We start from the raw sequence: 23567 nt of genomic DNA, 5'->3' as shown, positions 1-23567 counted from the left end.
TCAGCTTTTAGTTAATTTCCTTTGTCATTATAAAAAGTAGGGACGAACCTGCCACACAGCTTGCCGCGACTTCACTGCTGATCCTTAGTTCCTGCTATTCTTTTTTGCAGCTCTCTTTGTGTGCGTTGAGTGATTGCACATTTCATGCTACATAGATTTCATCATATACAGTGATTATTGCATGGATACGACACAGATGAGAGATAAAACAGGTGCTATCTTTCAAATGACACTTTAGTGACCTATCGGAAGCAATTCTTTCACTCATTCATTGCGACGGTCTCGTTCTGGCAGACTTGAGGCCTTCAGGTAGTATGCAAGAGATTATTGGCTAGCTGCCAGCTCATGAAAGGATCACATGCTACATGACGCCAGCAGGCAAGAAAAAAGAGTGTTCCGCACTCAGCCGGCATGGCTACGAGCACTGCTGACTAACACTGCCACATTTTAATGCACAGATATACCCTATACAGTGTACCGGAGGACGATCGCTGTCGTAGCTTAATTGGTAGAGCATTGGATGCGTAATTCGAAAGTTGCAGGTTCGGTCCCTGCCTGTGGCAAGTTGTCTTTCCGTCTACTTTAATTTCTTCACATTTATATCGTAATTACCACAAGTAATGGCCCCTATACTTTCCTTGGCTTGATTGTCTGTTGGTCCTCATTAAGTGTAGTGACTCATGACACATATTTATACTCACATTTGCTCGCATGCGTAGTTATACACACTTGCGGTACGCCAGGCACTTGTGCTCGTGTCGTTCCAGTCTGTTCATCCCTTTCGGTTGTACCATTGTCTTAGTAACGCTAGGATGTGCTCTCAAATATTTAAAAAAAAAAAAAATTGATGCATTGCCCCTTGTGAAACCACGTGTTCGCACATCGGCATCCAGGCAAACGGTGGGCCATGGCCGACGACAAGGTGCAGACGGCGGTGCCCGAGGTGGAGGACGACGAGGACCACCCCAACTACAAGCCTCCCGCTGCCAAGAGCCTCAAGGACATTGTGGAGGCCGACAAGGAGGACCCCTCGCTCCAGAAGTACAAGGAGACACTGCTAGGGGCCGCCACCGCAGAGGCCATCGTTGTCGGTGGGTCGTCTCGCCACTTGTGTGCATCGAACCTTGTGAAGGGGGAATAGTTTTCAATCCATTTGTATACATCTAGTTTACTTTCCTGTAAACAAAATTGACTGCGCACTCATGCTGTCTTTCATTCGTAAAATCTTTCATTCTTCATACTTATATGTAAGTGCTTTCTGCGTTAAATTATAATTGCAGTAAGCGCTTGCACTTGGTGGCTCTGTGCGTCTGTAATAAATTCCGCGATCCCTACTGTCTTGGATTTGTACGAACTTGCATGCTTAGTGACTCAGGAAACCCATAAAGGCTTTTCAAAAAGATAAATTCTTTGAAGGACATTGTGTTTTTATTTCTTTCCTGTAAATCATATAAGGATTTGGCAGAACTGATATGCCACATTGGGTCTTTATTTAATGCAGATACAATGACAGGTCTAAAACGTCTTGTCATTCCTTCCACATGATTTTTTTTTCCACTTTGTATGTGTGTTTTACATTATGAAGGGGTCCTAGACCTTGTAACCATGTCAAAAAATCTTAAGCAGCGTTAAAGCGCTCAAATGTAATGAACTATAATAGCTTGCCTACACTCTAGTTTCAGGTTCATATCTTTCATGCTGTACATTTCAGGATGCAAAGTAAGGTAGGGGTGTCCGTTATAATAAACAGGACAACACGTTGTTTTGCCATTCTCTCTGGCTTGCTAGATCATCTTCTATACTGCTTCGCATGGTCATGCAATGAAGGAGCAGTTCGCGTCTAGGATCTTGTACTAACACAAAAATCAAAAAGTTAAAGGAGCACTGACATCAAATTTTAAAGTCGAGATGTGTAATTCATTCGATTGCTCGGTATGCATAGTTCTTCTTGGTCAAATTTGAATGGTGTCCGTCGCATGGAAGTAATTTTATTTCGAGGGCAAACAGCGTACAAAAGCTCAACGGAAGATTGATCACGCTGCGACATCGACACTAGTGCTACGTGTAAGGTGTGATACATTCCGCAAATACCATCCTGAGTGACGATACGCTATAGTCGGTGACAGCCTAAGAATAAATATAAGCTCCGCCCACGAGGCCGCATTGCTCATATTTTGCATGCCTCCGCGCTACAAACGAAGTAGCTCCTAAAGAATGGCAATAATTTTCACGCATATAAACCTTATTTTGCGATACTGCACTAATATTGAAATAAAGAAAGCAAATCTAGATAAAATAAATTGTGAAGGCACGGAGTTCAGCGTCAGCATAACATTATATGTGTTGTTTAAATCGCACCCCTCACCGCGTTCATCTCGGAGTCTATACGAAGAAGTGATGTACATCTCAAAGGTGATGTTTCTGAGCAGTACCTATTATGGTATTAAAACAAAGAATGCCAGATTTAACATAAAACTTAAAATAAAGGAATCGTTATTTTACGTTTTCACAGAACAAAACAGGCACATTAATCACGTTTAATAAGGTCGTTTGTAATTTTTTGCGAAACTCTCGCGGCCAGTTTTCATCACTGTCTGCCGTAACTATGGCAACTGTGACTCAAAGCGAAGTATGGCGAAATAGTCTGAGATTGCCTTTGTGAATTTCGACTCTTGTGTTGCCATAAATACCGCTTTCGCGTCCCTAGTAGCCGTGCTTGTCATTAAGGAAAATGCCAAGGCTTCATTTGACGTCTTGTTTCAACGAAATAAAAGCGTGTAGCACACATGGCGTTTAACTGGGGGGTCATTGCATGCGTTGTCGTTACGTTCACGCTAATATGTACGCGGCTAAATTGGCGTTGACTAAAAGCTTTACGTGGGATTGTTTCTCGCTTTGACAACTTGCACTGGCACTGCCATTAGCCCTTAAGCCCTTGAACGTTCAAGTTTTTAATAATTTATTATTTATTTAATACATACCTGTGTTGCCCCAGTGGGCATTACAGCAGGGGAACCCAATTTTGCAAGAAGAGGGGCCCCTACGTTCTATATATGTGTGCAGTGATGCTACCGAGGGCTTCTGATTTGGAGCAATTTTCGGAGCAGCAAAATTTCCGTTTTGGAGCACTTTGGAGCAGCAAAATTTTCATATTGGAGCACTTTGGAGCAGATAATTTTGCATCCGGGAGCACTTTGGAGCAGCGAATTTTACATCCTGGAGTGCAATACAGAAGCATATTGCATTAACATTCAAGCACCTGAGTATTATTATGGGGCTCTTATGAAGGCTAGAAATATTTCGATTCATTGCAAATCTCATGGAAAAAATCAACTCAGGAGCATAGGCGTGCGCACAGGGGAGGGGGGGCAGCCCCCCCCCCAATCACCTAAGAGGGGGGGCGCAAAATCAGCCCCGTACATTGACCCTTGCGATAGCAATTATATGGACACTCTCGGCGGATTTTTGCCGTCGCCGTTACCGTAATTTTCCGTATAAAGTCCAAATTAATAACATCACCATGCGCATTCTAGCCGCGGGTAAAAGCTCGCGAGCGCTGGCGACGAACACGGCTGAAGCGGAGATTAAACTAGCCGGCCGTCTGTCTCCGCCGCACGAACAGCGCATGAGATAACATCTTCCCGCGTGCGGGCCTGCCGTCGATTGCTCATCAGAGAGGAAACGCCCCGCCCGTCTTTCGTAAGGAGCATGAAGGGACGCCAGGGGAGCGGAAGGGGGGGGGGGGGGGGGCGAGCGCATCGTTCGAAGGGCGCAGTCGCTTGCGCGCGCGCTATCTCGAGGCATCAGGAGACGGCTCGTCAACTTGCTGTGCTCTCAACGCTTACTTCGCGTTTAGAGAACTCAGAGCAAGAAAACGCTTCGGTTCCTGGAGCGGCCATATTCCCTTAAACTAGTGTTTTGTTGAGTTACGCGAGATCGGATCCAAAAGAGTTAGCTGCTAGTCTTACTTCGTTTCACAATACAATTTTTTGGTATCGCATTCATTGCTTCGCTCTTAAGCGAAACTGAGTTTTTTTAACCGTTAGCTATTGACCCCCGAAAGCGAGGGGCGGACGTGTAACATGGCGTAGCCGCTTCACTGTTGGCCGTCAGCGACGGGCCCGCTACTGACAGCTGCGCATTTGCGGCTGCTCCGACCAGGAGATATGATTTTACTAATGAGATGACATTTTAAAAAAAAGCAACCAAAAAATTCGAATTGGAACCCTAGCACGTGAGCTCGAAAGGGCAGGGCCTTTTAGGGGGTATTTATCGCAGAGTGATTACAAACTCGGACGCGTGCTGGCGGAAGGAATTACGAAAAAGCTGTTCTGGATGAAGATCCATGGATAAAGTATATCTGAGGAAAAGTGTCAACGCGTTTCCACCGTTCGCGTGCTCTTCCATAAACGCGAAGCAAGGAAAATTCGACATTGTCCCATATATCTACTGCGAGTGATCCCAGATTTCATTCCGCGATGTCCGGAAACAGAAGTGACAGACATTTTAGCGACACTCATGTAGTTATTACTAAACATTGCTTTCCCTACGTGCCATGCGACGCTTGAAACGAGCTATCAGCAGCGTTTCTGGAACAGACGACGTCCGCCGATGAATCGCCGTCGCACTTTCTCGCTACCGATAGGCCTAGACGTCACGAGCCTCTGCGGAGAGCGCGTTTTGCTGTCGAGCCGACTTGCAGAACAGAAGCTGCATCGGCACCGTGCATGGCATCATGGCTTACTCGGAACGCACGCGCGAGCGCTATTTATTCAGCGGAATAATTCTTGGTCCATGATTGCGACTTTATTGGCAGCCCCAAGATCGAGCTGCACATGTTCTGACGCGCCGGCGGTGCGATTGCCGGTGATAGACGCCCCCAAACCCGAGACTTTGGCGCAGTTTGGCGCAAATTTCGTCGATATTATCAGGATGGCGCAGTAAATACAATTTGGCGCACTTTGGCGCAGTTGGCGCAAGAGTGGAATCACTGATGTGTGTGTCTGTGCGAAGGTATATATATATATTTACGTAGATTGTGAAGAGGCTGTCATCGGTTGCCGTAAGACTAACAGGAAAAAGATACACGCTTCTCAAAAGACAGTTTATTTGCCAACGTTTCGATCGGAGACCGATCTTTATCACGGCAAAATTTACGAGATTTCGATGCACTTCTAAGCATCGTCCTCCGTGCAGGTAGAGCGAGAGAAAAAAATAAATAATGAAAAATGTTGAAATAAAAAAATCAATAGCCAAAAGACCACACGTATACACTCGGACATATATAAAAAACACGTGCGTCCTCAAAGAAAAAAAAAGGAAAACATATACATGTCTATATAGATAATCTCGGTGGACACAATCAGTAAGTACATTCGTTTCGTACATTGTCAAGCCCCACCTCTCCGGATCCCCCCTCCTCATTTGTTCGTGAAGCATAGTGAGGGGGTGAGGCTTCACAAGAAGGGATAAGCGCTTAAAAAATGGTCTATAAGCTTCACGAGTTTAATATAAACAAATTATCACTGCGTAATACATGCACACAATACACACGAATGCTAAAAAACGCACGTTAGACAAGAACAAGAATTCCAAATATGATATGGTGAAGTATGATGCAACGCCATTAAAAACAAAATCTTTTTTTTTTCACTCAATAACTTTAGCGGCAGGGGCGTAGCCAGGAATTTTTTTCGGGGGGCGGGGGGTTCTACCATACTTTATGTTCGTGCGTGCGTTTGTATGTGTGCGTGTATAAAACGCAAGCAAAACTGAAAAATTTCGGGGGGGGGGGGGTTTGAACCCCCCCCCCCCTTTGCTACGCCCCTGTTTAGCGGCGTCACTTCAGTCACGATCACAATCCATGTAATCGACGTGTCACAGCGAGTGCATCATTTCACGGTTTGTAGACAACGATTACCTCGCACGGCGTTTCTCATTGCAAGGCGTTCGTGCATCGAGCGCGATACTAACGCGACGGGCACTTCAAGCTAGCACTTATATAGGCGAACAGCACGGCGTATATCACAATAGATCACCAAGATTCCCACGTTGCGAGCTCCAAGTAACACACACACGCGCGCACATGTAGCAACGCTAATGCCATGGCTTTTGCGGGCGGTAAATCGTACACAGACGCGCACATTCCGACTTACTTTCACCTCACTGCACACCAATGAACGCGACGAAAATCGCCGATGTGGTGACCCTCAGGCGATATTCTTTATGTATCCGAGCGATGGAGGGAACACACGCCGTGTTGCAACTTGACGCTGCCGAAACGACGGAACGCACCAAAGCGTTGTAAAACACTCCGAGCTGCTGCCGCTTCGGTGCACTTCAAACGCGGCACACTCACAAGCTTCAGCTGCATCGGATGACGACAGGGCGAGGATGATGCTGGCTACGTGCGGTTAACAGTAGGAAATAGCTTCTTCTGGAAGAAACAAACACTGCAGGAAATTCGAACTGACAGATCTCGGTCTCGGTGCAGCGGTACCTCGCCTCTCGTCGCGAATGGCGCCATGATGCATTTTTCATTGGTTCGTCTTAACCGTTACGTCATGGTAAAGAGCGGCCGTAGTTGGACGCGCATAATACAAATGGAGAGCGGTACAGCTTACTTTTTATTCTTAGCTTGTCACCGACTATAGTAACAGTGACGTCGCCGATCTGAGTGTATTTATTGTGGCGCCGACGCCAAGCGACGCTCTCACTCCCAGCCAGTGGCTCTCCTTGCTGTCCCGATCCGTGCTTGCGATTCATCGTGTTGCATCGACTAATTTTTCGTGTGCTCCACAGCGCGAGTGCGATCAATCGGAGCGACTACGAGCCAGGATGTCGGGGAATCGCTGCGTAGTGCGGACCTGCTCGTCGAGGCGCGGAAAAAGCAGAAATTGCGTGGTGTTTCATTACACATACGGTACACGCCAACACGACCACAAGCTATCAAAGTGGAATAGCCTATAGATAAATAACATCGCTAACAAGAAACACGCATGTAGCGTTAATAGTGAATGTTAGTTCGTCCGTGGACTTCCTTGCGCTAGCGTAATACCGGGTTACTGCAGCCGTAACCGTGAGAGGCTGGATAGGTGGGGCCATCTGACGGCTCAAAGAAGAACCTGGCAAGCACAGAACTGTTATTGTAGAAACCTATTGTATTCTATTTCTCCGCTGGTGTGCATTCGCTATGCTGATATTCCATAGACCCCTTTGCGTATACCAGAATGCCGTGCACGCTAAAATTCTCTGATATAGCTAATTGAGACACACCTGCGAGTATGGCCCAAGCGTGCGTGCTCGGGCACCTCCTCGTTGCTGCTTGGAACAGCGTCCATTTCTGAATCGCTGTTTTGCAAAGGGTCGAGGTGAAAATGATTCGCGACGGCGAGTATCGCGGTCATTCTAAGTTCCAGAATGTCGTCTTCAACACAAGTCGATACTTTTGACGGCGATGCTGGTGACAAGGCATGACTGAATGTGCGCGCCTAGCAGACGAAATGTTAGCTGAGCAGCTGATCCTCACGTCACTCCTTTCTGTGGACAAGTAGTAAACTGGGCGTGGTCTGGAATTGACCGCGAGGGAGCGCTGCCAGCGCTAAGAAATGGCGGGCTTACTGGCCGTTTTGAATCGTGCTGGATACCGGTGATATAAATCAATGAAACAGATAGTTATTCGTCCCTCAGTTGCATTTTCAGTCGCGAATCGCTGCTAGGGGGTAGATAACTACTCGTGGATGCAAAAATCTTGACATGCGTAAATTTGATGTCAGTGCTCCTTTAAGTCTTGCATCTGCCTTCGTTTAAAAATGTGGTTGTCTCATACTACTGTTTAAACCTACCCGAAGATGAGCGCACTAGAAAAGCTTAATCCTCCTATGCGAGCCAAACAACATTGTGTTAGTAGACGCCACGTGCTATGGAATGCACTGTTTGGAAATTGAGATTGCGTATGTGCGTTTGCATTTTCCTCTTCGCTTCGTTCCAGAACCGGACAACCCCAACCGCGTTCTCGTGAAGAAGTTGGTGCTGGTCGTCGAAGGGCGGCCAGACATCGTGCTCGATCTCACAGGTGACTGGCTGTTTGTTGTTTATGTGCCTCCATTTTTCAAATTTTGGTGATAGCATGGCAGAGAATGCGCCATCACATCTGTGGCATTGTGTACAGTGACTCACCGCAGCGACTCGGGAGAATAGGTTGGTGGAATATCTGGGCACTCACTCACCACTATTCTCTAGACTGTCTTAGTGTTTACAAACACATGTCCTGGATGGCTTTCGGTATTTTCCACCGATGTAGCATACACTCATATCGTGATATAACGAATTAGCGGTTATAACGAAGTAAATAAAAAATAGTCTTGTCATAGATACAGTACATTTTGGATATAACGAATTTGTTTTTGTGTCATATGTGACTGTTATAACGAGGTTTGAGTGTACTACCACTGGCGGGGAAGAAAAACCTTGGCAAATAGCCCGCAGATTTTCGACACTTTTCTCACTGTGTTTTGCCAAGTATTTCAAATCACAAAAAGTATTCTTCTGTGCTCTACGCAACACTATAACAGGTACTCTTGAATGTTATGTGCCCACCTTTTATGCGAAAATGTGAAAAGAGACTTTCCTTACTCTGGGACAACTTAAAAAACACTGTTTTCGTTTTGGTGTTGGAGACATGATAAATGAAGTGACTGAAAGTTGCTTGGGGTAGAACGCTTGCTGCTACTATCGCAATCCTGAAACCATCTCTAGTTTTAGTATCCAGGCAGAGAGAACATTTATTTTGTAATGGGTGTGGTGGTGATCCTCGCTGGGCTCACATTTGGACTTGCACGCGCTTGTGGGCATCTACTCATGCTCACTTGCGTTAATCGGTCCAGAATTTAAGTGAGTGTACCAATGTGTAAATAGTACTATGCTTTGTGACGGCGAAGCTCTGCTTCTGGGCATGACATTTCGGGTTCAATTCCTGGCCATGACGATTACATTTCGCTTGTTTGAAATGCAAAGACTGTCATGTACTTGAGGCTTAGGTGGACGTTGAAAGATGCTCGGATGGTTGGAAAAGCTTTCTGCCTCTCAGTGATTATGCCAGTCCAAACTTCGCCTGTGAACTCTGCTGCTTGTCTGTCTGCTTTGTTTGTCCATGTTTTGCGCTAAATGTCTGGTTGGAATGCAGTAACTCTGATTCACTAGTCACTTAGTTTGGTTAGAAAAGTACGTGAACAGCACTGTCGTGGGCTAGTTATTAGTTTTTCGCACCACCACTCTGAGAGCCTGTGAACATAAACTAGACGAGCCGTGTCACCCGCTTCTGTAGCCGCATAGGCAACAGCAGTCTCATATCTTGAGCCATCGACGAGGCATGAGGCAGAGTTCGCTGCGAACAGGTGATCTGAGCATGTGGCCATGTGTTGGCGTTGCTAGGTTGCCACATGGACTATGGTACACCAATGCACAACAAATGGCAGCATTCTGTGCTCATTTCTTTCGTCTATTCCGTGTGGGTTGCTGTGATGAAATTACATAAAGACTCGACAGAAGCTGGAGCTCCTGCAGTCAAGGCCTCTGAACGTCAGTGCTTTCGCTTTGTAGGTAGTGCAGTCCGCAGTGCATTTTTAGTGCAGATTCAAAATTCCGAGATTGTGTACCTGTGCCCCCCTCGAAAACAATGTTCATGCTTGCAGGGACATTTTATGCAACCAGCATCATTGTTGCTGGCATTGTGTGATACGTCTATAGTACATCAATGTTGATGAGTGAGCTTTCCCTTTGTGTGCACGCAGAGGACTTTGATCAGATCAAGAAGCGCACGTTCACCGTCAAGGAGGGCATCCAGTACCGGATCCGGATCGAGTTCTTTGTGCAGCGCGAGATCGTCACGGGGCTCAAGTACGTCCAGAAGATCTACAGGCACGGACTCCAAGGTGGGCAATGAATCTTGTTGCTGGGCCTGCTGGTTTGCAAATCATAATGCTTAGCAAATACTGCGTGATACAGACTATATCGGGAAGGTTAGTTTCTCAACCCTGTTGTCCTTGTCTCTGCTCTTAAACAGGGTAAGAAAAAGAATGTAGCCTGTTCTGTCTCAGTTTGGCTGCCGATTTGAGTTGGCCATTCTTAGCATGCAGTCAATGTAGATTCAGTGACCTGTTTTTTTTATCATTCGGTGTGCTTCGGTAGCACCATATTAGCTAATTTTCCTTGCACGCGTCTACTTCCCTCTTATTCTATACAAAAAGGGGCAAACATTGCTTTCAAACATGATACTGTTGCACAGTGTACAAAAATTGTGAAATTTAGCATTAGTGAGGTTGTTGCTCAGCCAGACAGGTGATGTTACGTCTGGCTGACTGTTATACATCACTCGTCCGACGAAAGACATGCAGTGACATCACATGGTCGTTGCATGTCTGTTTCTATTTGCTCCGTCCATGCTCTTTATTGCGTTATAACTTTCTTCAGCAATTCACGCAAAGTAATTCTACCTTCTTTTGACCTCCCTCCCCTCTGCGATGCCTGCAGTGGAGAAGATGAACCAGATGGTGGGCTCGTACGCGCCCAAGAAGGAGATCCAATCCTTCACGACACCGCAGGAGGACATGCCGGCCGGCATGCTCGCGCGTGGCTCGTACACGGTCAAGTCGCTCTTCACCGACGACGACAAGCACGAACACCTCAAGTGGGAGTGGACCTTCGAGATCAAGAAGGACTGGGACGACTAAAGACGTCACACCTCTCGGCATCGGACAGTAATGACTCGGAAACCGCGCCTCCAGCGGTTTCGCGCGTGCGACCCTTCTCCGCGGCCAGTAGCAACGCACCGCTTGCGGCTCGAAAACAATGCGCGAGTATTGGCGGCGGACGACGTAACAGTGCGAGAAATTTGTATTTCCGCGGTGCCTATTCACCACTCGAGTGGATGAGCTGGAAATGTCCGCGGCGTCGGTTCCTTCAGGCGATTGCTGGCCGGGCCACCCTGCTTAACTGCCATCCAAACTTGCATAACTTGCGTGCTCAGAGAAATACCTTATTTCCTCGTGAATAATCCGCACAAGAATTTACAAAAAGACTTGAAGCTGAAGTCGGGACGAAAAACGCCAATTCTGCTCTGCAAAGGTGGCTTCATGGCTATGCAAGGAGGCTAGCTTCGTGGCAATATGCGGGGATCGTTTTTATAAAATTTTCTCCGAACTGTTGTTTAGGGTGCGGGTTATATACGAGAAAATACAGTAACTGTTCAACAGAAAGGTCTATCTAGGATGCTCCTCTTCAATGTATCCTAGCAAGCGGAGTGTCGACTCTCGCATTTAGCAGTCATTGAATTTCATCAGCAACATATTGTAGATTCTGCGAGTGCGTTGTTGTTAAACTCTAGCTTGCCACAGTTTACACGCAGAATAAGTTCTACAAGCAGTAGTATCATTCCACTTTCTAGAGCTGAGATTGAGGGTAAACCTGAATTTAAAAACAAAAGCAAAATTTCTCGCATTGTTAGGCTCTGCTGCGTAGTGTTGTTGCTGTCTTTTGTGTGAGCGGCATTCATAAAGTTCGTATTGTCACTAAGGAAGAGAGACAAAGAAATGAAATCTGAGTGGAAGATTATACTACGCTAAAACAAGACAAACTGGCACTCACTTTGATGCCTGTTGTGTACGCCCTTTTGTAAATCTATCGCACTGATAATACTAACTTTGTGAATGCCCCTCGTAGAGTACTTGAACTGCTGGTGGCTGTGGAGAGGGCTAGGAAAGCTGTTGCACAGAGACCCGCAAGAGTTCCTGTGTCCTGTGCTTTCTGTCGTTTGCCAGTCGCACGCTGGTTGCTGGAACCAGCACCAAAAGAACTCGGTGTTTTCACTACCCCCCTTCCTCGATTACTGAAATCGCAGTCGATAGTATCATGTCCGTGAAAACCTTCCGCGGCATAAGTGAGAAGTTGAATTGCGATTAGTGACGTCTGAGCGTTCCGGTGTTTGTTGATTCCGGGGTTGGCGAGTTTTCACACAGCGATAATAGCGGCCGAAGCGGGCTGTGTTCGTTACGCAGTTCGGCAGGTGACTTTCGCGGAGACCACGGCAAACTACTTAAGCGCATGTCTTTAAAAAGTTGTGCATTAATGTCACGTGCGGATGAGAGATGCCGTGTGCGGTTTTGTTCGTTGCTCGTTGACGGCACGCGCGCTTTTTTCCTGTTTGCCCGTGAGATTGTAGCAGTTGCAGCTGCTTCGTTTGCTCACCGTAACAAACTTTTTTTTTTTTTTTTGAAAACGGCAAGCAGTATCGGGTTGCGGTGCGTGGCCACTGGCCACAGGATGTTCTCCTGGTTCCGCAAGAGTCGAAATTGCTAAAGTGGACAGTTTCTTGTTTTTTTTTTTCTTGGCCTCTCTTGCTGTACATAACGAGGTGTTCGTTTTCTTACATGCTTATATTTTTATTTCGTTGTTTTCTGCCGTCTGTAGTCTCGTGTTCCTAGCTGGCACGTTTGGCCAGTGCGATCCTGCTCGATGACTGCGACATCTTCGCTTACTGACGTTTTGTTCCGAGTGTAACGATTTGCTCAGTTATCTTTTTTTATTTTACTGGAACATTTTGCGCTTTATTGTTCCCCTCGAACTCTTTCACCGTTTCGCGTTACTTAAGCTAAATGTGCGATGTGTCAGCCATACGGAGGCGAACATCGTTGGATGCCGCCCTATCGGACGGGCGGCGGGTCGTTCGGAGCATTTTTGCGATATGTGAGAACAGCTTTTGATGCCAGACGAGAAACACAGATCATATGAGTATTTTGATAGCCTATCGCGTGCGCTGGAAAAAAAAAAAAAAAAAAACCTGGGATGCCGGTTAGCTCCCGTTAACTATTAAGGACAGCGTTTAGTAAAAACTTCGATGTAGCCACGCTCAACTTTTGTAAGGAGGATATTAGTCTAGTGACAATGCTGCAAGTGCACTATGCAAAGTCGGAGCTGTGTTCTCAGCCAGTCGCTTTTGATGGCACAAAAGCGCGTGGCGCATGGTTATCAAGTGCTTGGGCGCAGTGACCGTCATACGCTTGAAGGATGCGCCGACGTCTACATGAAGTTTAGGTGATAGGGTATCCTTGAAAGTAGTCGGGCCCGAAAACGCTGCTCTGGTGCAATGTTCGAGAAAAATTTTCTTAACTTCCCTCTGGGCGTCTTCCTAGATTATCGACGTGTATTAAGCGGAACGCACACACAATTTGCTTTGCTATTACGAGGCTCACGACGTATTTGTTACTTTTTTCTTCAGTGATAACACGAAACAGAGTTTATGTAAGCGGAGCAATTTTTTTGTTTAACTGCCACTGAAAGTTGCCAAATCGGTATTGGCTGTCCAGCGCATTTTGGACGGTTTGAGGACAAAATGCCGGCTTAATACTTTTCCTCCTTGCGATGCAGATTGTACGTGCATCCTGCACATCTCACAGCTACTGATTGTTCACGGCAATTTTCCTTTGCCATTTGTGGTTATGTACAGTTGTGTGCAGCGCCTCACTTAAGATTCGTTTGCCTAAGATGCGCAGTGCACGCTTGTTCCCTCTGCATATGATGACACTGCACCACTTTGCAGGTTTTGTAATGTGACGCGTTCGCACCATTGCAACGAAGAAAAAAAAAACTCGTTTCGTGAGCGTCGAATCAAACGTTGTCGTGCCCAAATTTTTAAGTTGTCCGTTCCTCGCACGTGCCTTCGGTGTTTCCATCACACGACGTGCCTGCACTTTTGACCGCGTTTCGATTGCACTGATAGTTGTGCGCACCGTTTTTACTAAGCCTGTTCGAAGCAGTATTTCTCTGAGCACCGTTGTTGACACGATGATGTAGCGAGTGTAGTTCAATTGTGCTTTTTTTTTTCTGCGGGAAGACCCTTGGTATTTTGCACAGAAGCTGAGAACAATTCGTACATTTGTCGTTATGCTGGCACCGACGCCATCCACTGCAATAAAGCGTGTGCAACAAATTGAACACTGTGTCCTGGTGCATCTTGTCGCAAGGCAAGTTGCCTTGTTACTTGTGTATATGAAAACTTGTTGTGGGCCTCTTGTTAGAAAGTTGCCTTTAGATAAAGCGGGTTTGAGGAGCCAAGCTGCGTAGTTTATGCACACTTGTTCGTTACCAATACCACCTACTGCATTGTTGACCACATAATTCTACAACTTCTGTATTTAAAAACTCACCACAAGATGGCGACACAGATGTGGCTTCTTGCGTCTACGTCTGCGGTAATCGGCAAGCAAATAACGCCAAGCTAAAGCTACTAATATATTGTCCAATATTTATACAATGGGAGGATTCTGTGATCACCGTGGCAACAGACGCAGCCCAATATAACAGAACGTCCCGATTTCCACTTTTATTGAAGGTAAACAAAAATGGCAAGGAGACAAGAGCCTGATACACCACGACCTTGTGTTAAACAAGCTACCTCTCCTAATATTTCCTCGGGGGCCCCTTTCTTCTTCAAAAATATCAAAACTGCAAATGTACCAGACGCAAAAATTGATTTTTGTGGATGTGGCATTGCACTGCATATTTCAAGGCTCTAACAATAGTGTACATAAAACAGTCATGCACGATTGTGAGCTGTGTGGAAGTTGGTGGAGCTGTTGTTTAAAGGGGTACTGACACGAATATTTTCAGTTGTCGTTTTTTTGCGTCAAATGAAAGGTCAAGCCCTCAAGAGCCTAGAAAAGGTAGTGCTAAGCATGAGTGCGCCCTGAAAAAGTAATTACAGCATGTTTTTAAAAGCTAGTTTCGGTTCCTACTGTACCCTGACGTCGCAGCACGGTATGAGCTTCTCGTCACGTGCTCACACAATATGGAGTGACGTTTCCACGCACAAGCAGCCGTCTTGGAAGTTTCGGTACCTAACGTCATCACAACAAGCCAGACTGCTGCGTGAAGTCACCAGAATTTGTACTGTAGCCTGACTTCAAGCTAGTGTCGATGTCAGTAGGTGCGCCATGGAAAAATTGACTTTAATATCAAATTAAAATATCTAATCAGCATTTGCTGAGCTTCACAGTTGCTCAGAGCCGTCTCTGCATACAGGAGATGTGTATGTAGATACAGCAGGTATGTGCCACAGGAATCAGGCAACCTCCACCACTCGCCTCCAATCCTCTAAAAATGAAGCTGTCTACAACAAGCCTAGTGGGTATGTGCCATAGACATTGGGCAAGTCCCACTACTCGCCTCCGGTCCACTGAATGTTATGATTTTGAAATTTGAAGCAGCTTCACTGACCTAACGTGAAGACTGGTTAAACAGTGCAGATGGTGTCAGAGTCTAGCAGCAGTGAAATGGCAATACGATATTTCTCGTATTAGTAAATTACTTTTTTCAAAATACCAAAATCACCACGCGTGCCGCGAGAAGACAAGCAAAAAGGAAAATGCGGGTGGCGACGCCACCGTAAGATTCCCGCACCAATCTCCATGACGTAATAGATTTTGACGGCGTCTACAAGGGCCTACGTAGTTCCTAATCTGTCAAAAATGTTATCCTGAGGCGGCCAGATGGGCCAGAGACTTAACATACCAAGTTTCGGGAAATTTCGTTGAGCCAACGTCGCCAGAATATGAAAGATACATATTGAAATCCGTGGCGTCATGCGTGGAGCTTTAGGCGCGAAATTTTAAAATGAGACTTTGTCCTTGATTTTCTCCTGTATGGTGGTGAAATCAACGACATGCGAGTTTTCGGAGTAAAATTTATCAATCTAGAAGCTGCTTGAGGCTCGTGTATTTAGATTTAGGTGCACGTTAAAGAACCCCAGGTGGTAGAAATTTCCGGAGCCCTCCGCGGCGTCCCTCATAATCATGTCGAGGTTTTGGGACGTAAGACCCCAACAATTTTTTTTATGGCAGTAAATCGATCATTTGCACCATAATGTAGAAGCGCCTTATATCGCGATTGAAGGTTGCCCGCCTCCCACGTGCGAGCGTTTTCCCAACTTTGCCGAGTGGTCAGGGCGTTGAGCAGTGGAGTAGGCAGGGGGGGGGAGGCACGCCGGGCCTGTGCGCCCCCCTAGATTTTTTTTCCCGTGGGTTCAAGTGCACAAAATGACACTCGACCTCACTTATGTGCCCAGACCCAATGTCGGATCAAGGAGGTGACCCCCCCCCCCTTCCGAAAAAAATTTCTGCCTACACTACTGGAGGTCCGCTGGCGCGCGGCAGATCGCGGAGCCCACGTATATTGTTTGACTGGCTGAACTCTGCGCTGCCACGAACCCAGCAGCTCGCGTTATCTCTGGTACAAACACCAATCGGAAAACAATTTCGTGGTCCTTTGAAGAAAGAGCGCAAGCTATTCAAGCTCAACATTCACGCCTGCGCAGCACCGTAGCGTTGGTCAAGTGGTGAAAGCGTCCGCCTCTGATGCTCTGGCTACTGGGTTCGATTCCCAGTGCCGCCGTTTTTCTTATTGGGGGAGAGAGCGGTACCCGGACTTGGGCCTCAGTAGTGTGGGCGTGGTGCGTAGTAGTAATTCCAGTAATGCAGCCGTGTATAACCAAAGAACGCTTCCAGTTGGGAGCGTTCTTTGATTGAAAGCGTTCTTTCCATGGTTGATATACGGCTGCATTCGTTCATCGCCGCATTGTGCAGGGCTTGACGACGCTTTTTGATGGACGCGTCAGCGGCTAGGTTCCATGCCGCGTCAACCAAGCAGTGTGGGGCCCTGTACAATGCAGCGATCGAACGAATGCAAGCGCGTACCAATCAAAGAACGCTTGGAAGTGCTTGAGTAGAAGCACGCGAGCGCACGTCTCTTAAAGAAAAAAACACTTTCGGTTTCGATATCGATGGGACGGCTTCTCAGTGACGTGTCATCGCAGTGTGACGTCACGGGGAGACAAACTCGCGACGTACGAGCGCCAGGTGCACGTGAACAACGATGAGTGAATTGTGGTCCAGCGACCCCGGCAGTTATTTATGCGATTTAGGCTGCATGCAGGACCAGAGGCAGGACGCAGGGTTCGCAAACTCAGTGGAACTGTGTTGACTCGTCAGGATAATGTCCATTGCGGTGGTGCTCGCTTTAATTCCCAGCAACGAAAACTTGAAAATCAAAGTAAAATATTTTATACGTGTTGTCTGACTCCGGTGTGTGGAGAGCGTTAACACTGCATACCGAGGAAATGAAAAATGCCCCTTTTGCGATGTCTAAAAATCGTGTCAGTACTCCTTTCACATTTAATTGGCGTGTGTTGCGCGCTTTTGTTTTCTCGGTAAAATCAACCAGGCATATCTCAGTACAAAATAAATATGCTTGATTCTGCCGTTGTTTAAGGCGGCATTAAAGTAAATATTTTACCTATTCAGGCAAGGATTAGAAAAAGGTGGCTAAATAAAGTTAATGAATTAACCAGTACTTATAAGTAATGAACAACTTTCCTAGAACGCATTTCTTTTTGTTTTGTCTTTTTAAATCTTGGTTCAAGTTAGCTGGGACACCCGGTGAACACTCACACAGGATTCCTTCCCCAATGATTTAACTCGATGCGCCGTGTTGACACCAGAATGGAGAACAGGCGGATAGTTTCGCTTAACTTCTACCGGAGTACGAGTTACGGTCTTTCGCTCGTTCGAACATCTGTCTATGAGTTCACCGTTTGTAACAGAGCGGAGCAGCGTCGAGGCGCGTCTGCTGCTCGTGGTTTGGTCTCTGCGTCAACCCCTCTTTCTGCGGATCCAGAACCGGTGAGCACTGTGCGCGATACCCTATGCTGCGTATCTGTAGTTTATTTCCTGTGGTGACGATGGAGGCTCGGGAAATGCGCGTAGTGTTCGCCTAGCTTTGCAGTTTTATCGGTGATAAAAACAAGCTAGGAAAGAACGCTACACAAATTACAGAACAATACGGATCGACACGTACCATAAAGCCAGCGCATCTCGGGAAATCGCCGCAAACAAACAAACAAAAAACTCATCCTTTATGCATTCACCTAAGACGGACTCAAAGGCGAACGCCATTTTTCTTCTCAAACGATGTATTGATTCACCCATAGGCGTGCGCACAGGGGGGGGGGGGTGCATGGGGGGGGGGGATCACCTAAGAGGGGGCCCGGGCGCAAAATCCGACCCGTACATTGACCCTTCTAGTCACCTAAGAGGGTGGGGGGCGCAAAATCTTCCCCATACATTGACTTAGTAGGGTGCGGGCGCTGCGATGAAACTTTGCCCTCCCCCCCTAATGGGGAACCCTGCGCACGCCGCATTCACCCCCTTTCAGCTGAGTACTCAGCTAGGCAAAATTACAAAGTACATAAATTATTAACGTAGTACATCTCCACGGTGTAGAAAAACCTTATGAGCTCTGGCAGCCGCTGCCCCGTCCGTCCCTCTTCATACAGTTTCGTTATCATCATCATCAGACTTCACAATATGGCGTAACGCTTTACGCAATGTGAGGGGCGCGCGGCTCGGTTCAAGTTGCGCCTTGAACGCTCGGCTGTCGCTGTGTGCCGGAATGAGCGAAGATTTTGAGAAGAAAACGGCCGGTGCTTCGAAATAACCCGTCGAACGAAGATGCGTCGAGCGCCTACGTCCGGGCCTGCGCTGTCGTTCAAGTGAGCTTTCTCCATAGTTTGCGTTTCGGGGCAAGCGCCCCACTAGGGCCGTTACGTTTGCGCAAGGTTGAAAGCGTACGTGCCACAACCAAATTTCGCCCTCGAGCACCGGCCCGTAACAGGCCGCAAAGGTCGCGGGTGCGATTCCCGGCCGCATTTCTGTTATGGCAAACGTGTACGTATGCTCGTGTGCTTAAATTCAGGCCATCGTAAAGGAAATTTCAACAGCGCGGGAATAAACATGAATGCACATGTCAGCTCTCTTTTCGTGCATTCGTGTTTATTCCCGCGCTGTTGAAATTTCCTTTACGATGAACTACCAACTCGCCCAAACTCTCACGTTAATCGGTTAAATTTAGGCTCTGATGGTAGAAAATTAATTCGGAGCCCTCAGCTTCTGTGTTACGCGGTGTTTGTCGTAGCCCTCTGATATGACAGCTTGCACGTGACGTCAGGGACGCAGGTTCTTAACGTACTGGTGCTCCAACATGGCGGCCTAGATGACGTCAAGGCAGAATAATCGCGTGGCGATTAACCTGTTTCAGTGCGATAAGGACGTAGCCAGAACACTGTTTGACCTCTGTGCATGAATAGCGAAAGAACCCGCATATACGATGTGCTGATGACACTAACGTGACATCACAATTAATGCTGGTGTCCCACCATGTTGGTGTTCCAACGTGGCTATTTCAGTGACGTCAGTGTAAGCCATCTATAGCACTTGCTCCTATTGTAAAATCTAGGCAAATAGCCCACAGCGCAACTGTCGCAGTCTGCAAAGTATTTAATGGGGTTGGACCAAGGAGGTTTTAAACCTTGAGTCGACAGAGGCATCAGTGTGCACATATTACCACGATGCAATTATAACATCGTATCACCAACAGAAGCCAGTTATAGCTAACAGTCAGGGGCCACGAGCCAGAATTGGTCAGTGCTGGCCACCAATAGCATGCCCTATAGCCGGCAGGCAGCCAACATAAGCCAGTATTGGCATTACACGCGCAAACACGGTACATCGCATGCATTTCATGTCATGTATACATGTACTGATTTTACAGTTACAGAAACAACTGGAACAGCTGTGTGCCATCATGCGCATGACATGCATGTTATGTCTCACAAATTATGATGTACTACATCAGGTTAATGAAATTATCATGACAGCTTCACAATGCATGCATCATGTAATTTGTGCAATTATTTCATGATACAGATGACACATATTCCATGTCATTCATCTTCTTTGTCATAAACGCACATTCTGATGGATGCCCAATAAGATATAACAGCTGATGAAATGACCATGTCAGCATCAAACATTGGTTTGCCATAGAATAATTTACATTATATAGTAGCAGCCTACACGTTTATCGATAACTCATAGACTTTTATTTGTAGCATAATGAAACTTCTTATTGAGATAATTTCCTTAGATATTCACAGCCACTAGCCCACTACAATGAGACATGGGGATTTGGATCTATTGGCCACAAATGGTCCAACCAATTATTGATTCCCAGTTCGAGAACCTTATTCTCAAGCAAAAAATTGAAGTCTTCTTCAGTGGTTTACTCGTCATATTATTATGTGCAATCTCGCTCATGCTATATACTGGTGGGCGTTTCGAAGATCTTGGGTAATATTTAGAAATGGCTGTTTTGAAATAGAAATACAGTTCCTTTGCAGGTAATCCATTAGCATTGACGAGGTGTGCAGAGATGGCAGACTTTAAACTTAAACAAGCTAAATGCTACCTACTCTTGACTGATTACACGAAAGTACAGAGATCTCTTAATTGAGGACCCGGATTATAGTGATTCCTATTATTAACTTGCAGAGGAATGCCCAGGAATTTGCAGAATAAAAATTATTTGAGTGCATATGGCAGGCATTACCGAATCATGACCAGCATGTTACCACTATCCTTGAAATTAAAAGTGTGCAATCGTTGAATCATACTTGTACTAACATACAGGGCTGAAATTAAGAGGCTAACTGAGATGCTTGAGAAGAACAAAAGAGGTGTAAAATAAGCAATAAAATGTAAAATGTCATCATTATCATCATCAGCATGACTGCATTCACTGCTGAGCAAAAGCCTCTCCCATGTTCTGCCTACCAACCTGGTCCTGTGCTTGCTGGGGCCATGTTATAACCGCCAACTTCTTAATCTCATCTGCCTACCTGTCTGCCCCTTGCGCTTCTGCCTTCTCTTGGAATCCAGTCTGTTACTCTTAATGACCAGCGGTTATCTTGCCTATGCGCTGCATGCCCTGCCCATGCCCATTTAATCTTCCTGATTTCGACCGAGATGTCCTTAACACCCGTTTGTTCCCCGACTACCTCTGCTTTGTTCTTGTCCCTTAAGGTTACACCTATAATTTTCCTTTCCATTGCTCGCTGCGTCATCATCAACCTAAATTGAACCCTCTTTGTAAGCCTCCAGGTTTCTGCTCCGTAGGTAAGTACCGGTAAGATGCAGCCATTATATACGTTCCTTTCGAGGGATAGTGGTAGACTACCATTCATGATTCGAGAGTGCCTGCCAAATGTGGTCCATCCAATTCGAGATTGAACGTTAGATGGAACATTACGAGATGGAAAGACAGGTGGCATCGATTAGAGAGGAAAGGGGGGTAGCCGATGTTCTGGTAACCATGAACAGAAAATAGTTGCAGTTGAAGGGGCTGTGTAATGTGTAGATAACCACTACTTGGTTAGATTTACAGAATTACCACCAAGGGAATGGAATTACAGTTGAAGATGATAGTCAACGAAGTAGTATGTTGCTAATAGGAAATCTCCAAGCATAAGAGGTGAATGGTAATTGGAGATTGACTGAAGAGGCCTTCTCTTTACAGTGGACACTACAACACAGATACTCGTTTGTTAACTGCAGTGTCCTTTTGCGCCATTTATACTCAACGTGTCCTTTGTGCAGACTTATCAAGTTTTTTTCCCGTGTTGTTGCATGGATTTATGCAATGTTAAGTTTGACTGTATAGTATGTGTGCTGGGCTTTAGTTTGGTTCTTTTGCATTGATTGCATTTTGTACTCCATTCGTTTGCCAGTTTGGTTGCTGCATGTTCATGTGTGGCAAAGTAAGAGTGAATTACATCAATTTGTTTCACAGGGAAGAGAGTGTGAAATAGTATAACTGATTGTGTTTGATCAACTTTATGACCTGTTGGTTTTTAACCACGCATTTATTTTTGAAATGCACCTCGACACTGATCATTTTACAAGTTGTTTCTATTCAAGCTTAGTTTCAGGAGGATTGTGCACACCTACATATATGCTTACGAAAATGAAAATTTATTTTGAATAGGTCTACGAGGGCAACAACAAGACTGGCAACTGTCAGTACTTATCATTTGCCAAAAATTGGATCTGTATTTCAGCGTAGTTCTTCGATTTCTCATGTTTAGAACGAGAAATGTACTTGTGAGCACTTGCTTTGAATATTTGTAGTTCGATCATCATTGACTAGCCGGAAAGTTCATGCATTGCAAGAATATATGTGAAATTACACGCTGTTTTACGTCTAACGATGTGATTTTGTGTGTATTTGTTTGTTCATCTTCAATGCTAGTTTGTGAGAAAATTCAAAATTTTGCAAAAAACGTACACAGCTGCCTCCTCGATTGAGAAAAAATTGCACTTACATAGATCGTTGCATAGATCACAACGAAAACTTCCATGGTTCGCACTATACTTTGTGTATAGACAGATATATGTGAAGATTTCATCAGGGAAGTATTGTTGGTTGCTTTGTGCTAAGCTTTACATCGAAGATTGCAAAGTGCATACAAGAGACCCCTTGTGCTCATCAGCACCAGAGTGCAAATTAGTTTTTTAAGGAGGATATGTAATCCCTAGATCATTCATTCGGGGTAAACGTCAGTGTCTGTGATGCTTTTGACACTATATAACAGTGCTAAGTGGTTGCAGAATTACTTCCAAACCTTTTTCGTGGCGAAGATAGGCACCGTGCAGTCGAGTTTTCCAGTGTGACTGCAGCGCCAGAACGCAAAACCTAGCGAACAAAAAACGCAATTTCGGTGCAGGACTGCCCAAACGTCCACATTATGCGTGGTTGTCACACGCTTCGCATTCGATCGCGATTGAGCCGGATATTAATTGAAAGGCCCGATCGCGACTTGCCAATGTGCACGAGATATCAAAAGGAATTATTCGCGGTCAAGAAATTCGATCCCGATCGGGCTCAATCGCGATCGAAAGCGTACCGTACGCGGGTGTACTAAGCATTACGCGCCAGCACGCAATTTTATTTGTCACAATTATTTCACGCTTGTCGTTTTCGAAGCATGCAGAGTGAAATGGGCAAACGCACCTTGGAATTTCCGTTCGATTGTGACGCCCGCGATGGAACTTAATTTGAAGCTTAAAATTGCAAGCTACTTCAGCGGAACCCCGGTTTATGGCGAGATGCCGCGCAGTCCGCAGCGCGGCTGCGTCTTTCTGGATAAGTGAGGTAATAATCACTCTGTAGTGAGGCTACATGTACTACACCGTTACTGTTTAGTAGTCACTCTGTATTGAAATGAGAAATGCTAAGTCGTGTAGGCTGCCGCGCGCACGACTGTCCCCTGACTGTCCCGTCGCATTGGTTGCATGGTCAGGCATGGTTGGCATGGCCTCAATGAGGGCGTTCATACATCCATGCATTCACTTAGACAAATGTCAAGACTATGGAAGAGTGGTAACTAACTCCACCACCAGTCGATGAGGCAAATCTCGACAGGGTTGTCGTCGCAAACGATATGTTTTAAGCAACTTATTAAGGCTTTAAACTTTTATTCTGCACCTTTGGAACCTAAACGATAGAACGAACGAGGAGGCGGCTTCAGAGCTTATTTATTTGTGCTGCAGCAGCCACAAAGTTGCGCCTAATGGCGTGGTATTCGTTCCGAATGTCGTCCCTATCCAGAGCATCTTTGAGGGTCC

At 46.0% G+C, this 23567-nt stretch overlaps 1 protein-coding gene and 1 long non-coding RNA gene across 2 annotated transcripts; one reads left to right on the top strand and one right to left on the bottom strand.

Annotated features, from left to right (window-relative positions):
* Positions 1 to 903: 903 nt before the first annotated feature.
* Positions 904 to 23176, bottom strand: LOC119399881 (uncharacterized). The gene is made up of 2 exons (XR_005184979.2): positions 22954 to 23176; positions 904 to 1123 (listed from the first exon to the last, which is right to left on the bottom strand). It is a non-coding gene; the product is annotated as an uncharacterized LOC119399881 (long non-coding RNA).
* Positions 906 to 13989, top strand: LOC119399880 (rho GDP-dissociation inhibitor 1). Its single transcript, XM_037666758.2, has 4 exons — positions 906 to 1091; positions 7991 to 8074; positions 9792 to 9932; positions 10531 to 13989. Exons 1-4 carry the CDS (start codon positions 908 to 910, stop codon positions 10728 to 10730), a joined length of 609 nt encoding a protein of 202 aa, XP_037522686.1. The 5' UTR covers positions 906 to 907; the 3' UTR covers positions 10731 to 13989.
* Positions 23177 to 23567: the final 391 nt, after the last annotated feature.

The sequence above is a fragment of the Rhipicephalus sanguineus genome, chromosome 7, assembly GCF_013339695.2.
Source record: "Rhipicephalus sanguineus isolate Rsan-2018 chromosome 7, BIME_Rsan_1.4, whole genome shotgun sequence".
NCBI lineage: Eukaryota > Metazoa > Arthropoda > Arachnida > Ixodida > Ixodidae > Rhipicephalus > Rhipicephalus sanguineus.
This window is presented reverse-complemented; position numbering and strand designations above follow the sequence as displayed.

Excerpts from the sequence above, each read along its gene's own strand:
- LOC119399880 (XM_037666758.2), top strand. The coding sequence starts at position 908 with ATGGCCGACGACAAGGTGCAGACGGCGGTGCCCGAGGTGGAGGACGAC. Across the intron at positions 1,092-7,990 it reads CGCAGAGGCCATCGTTGTCG|AACCGGACAACCCCAACCGC; the intron begins GTGGGTCGTCTC and ends GCTTCGTTCCAG. Across the intron at positions 8,075-9,791 it reads CATCGTGCTCGATCTCACAG|AGGACTTTGATCAGATCAAG; the intron begins GTGACTGGCTGT and ends GTGTGCACGCAG.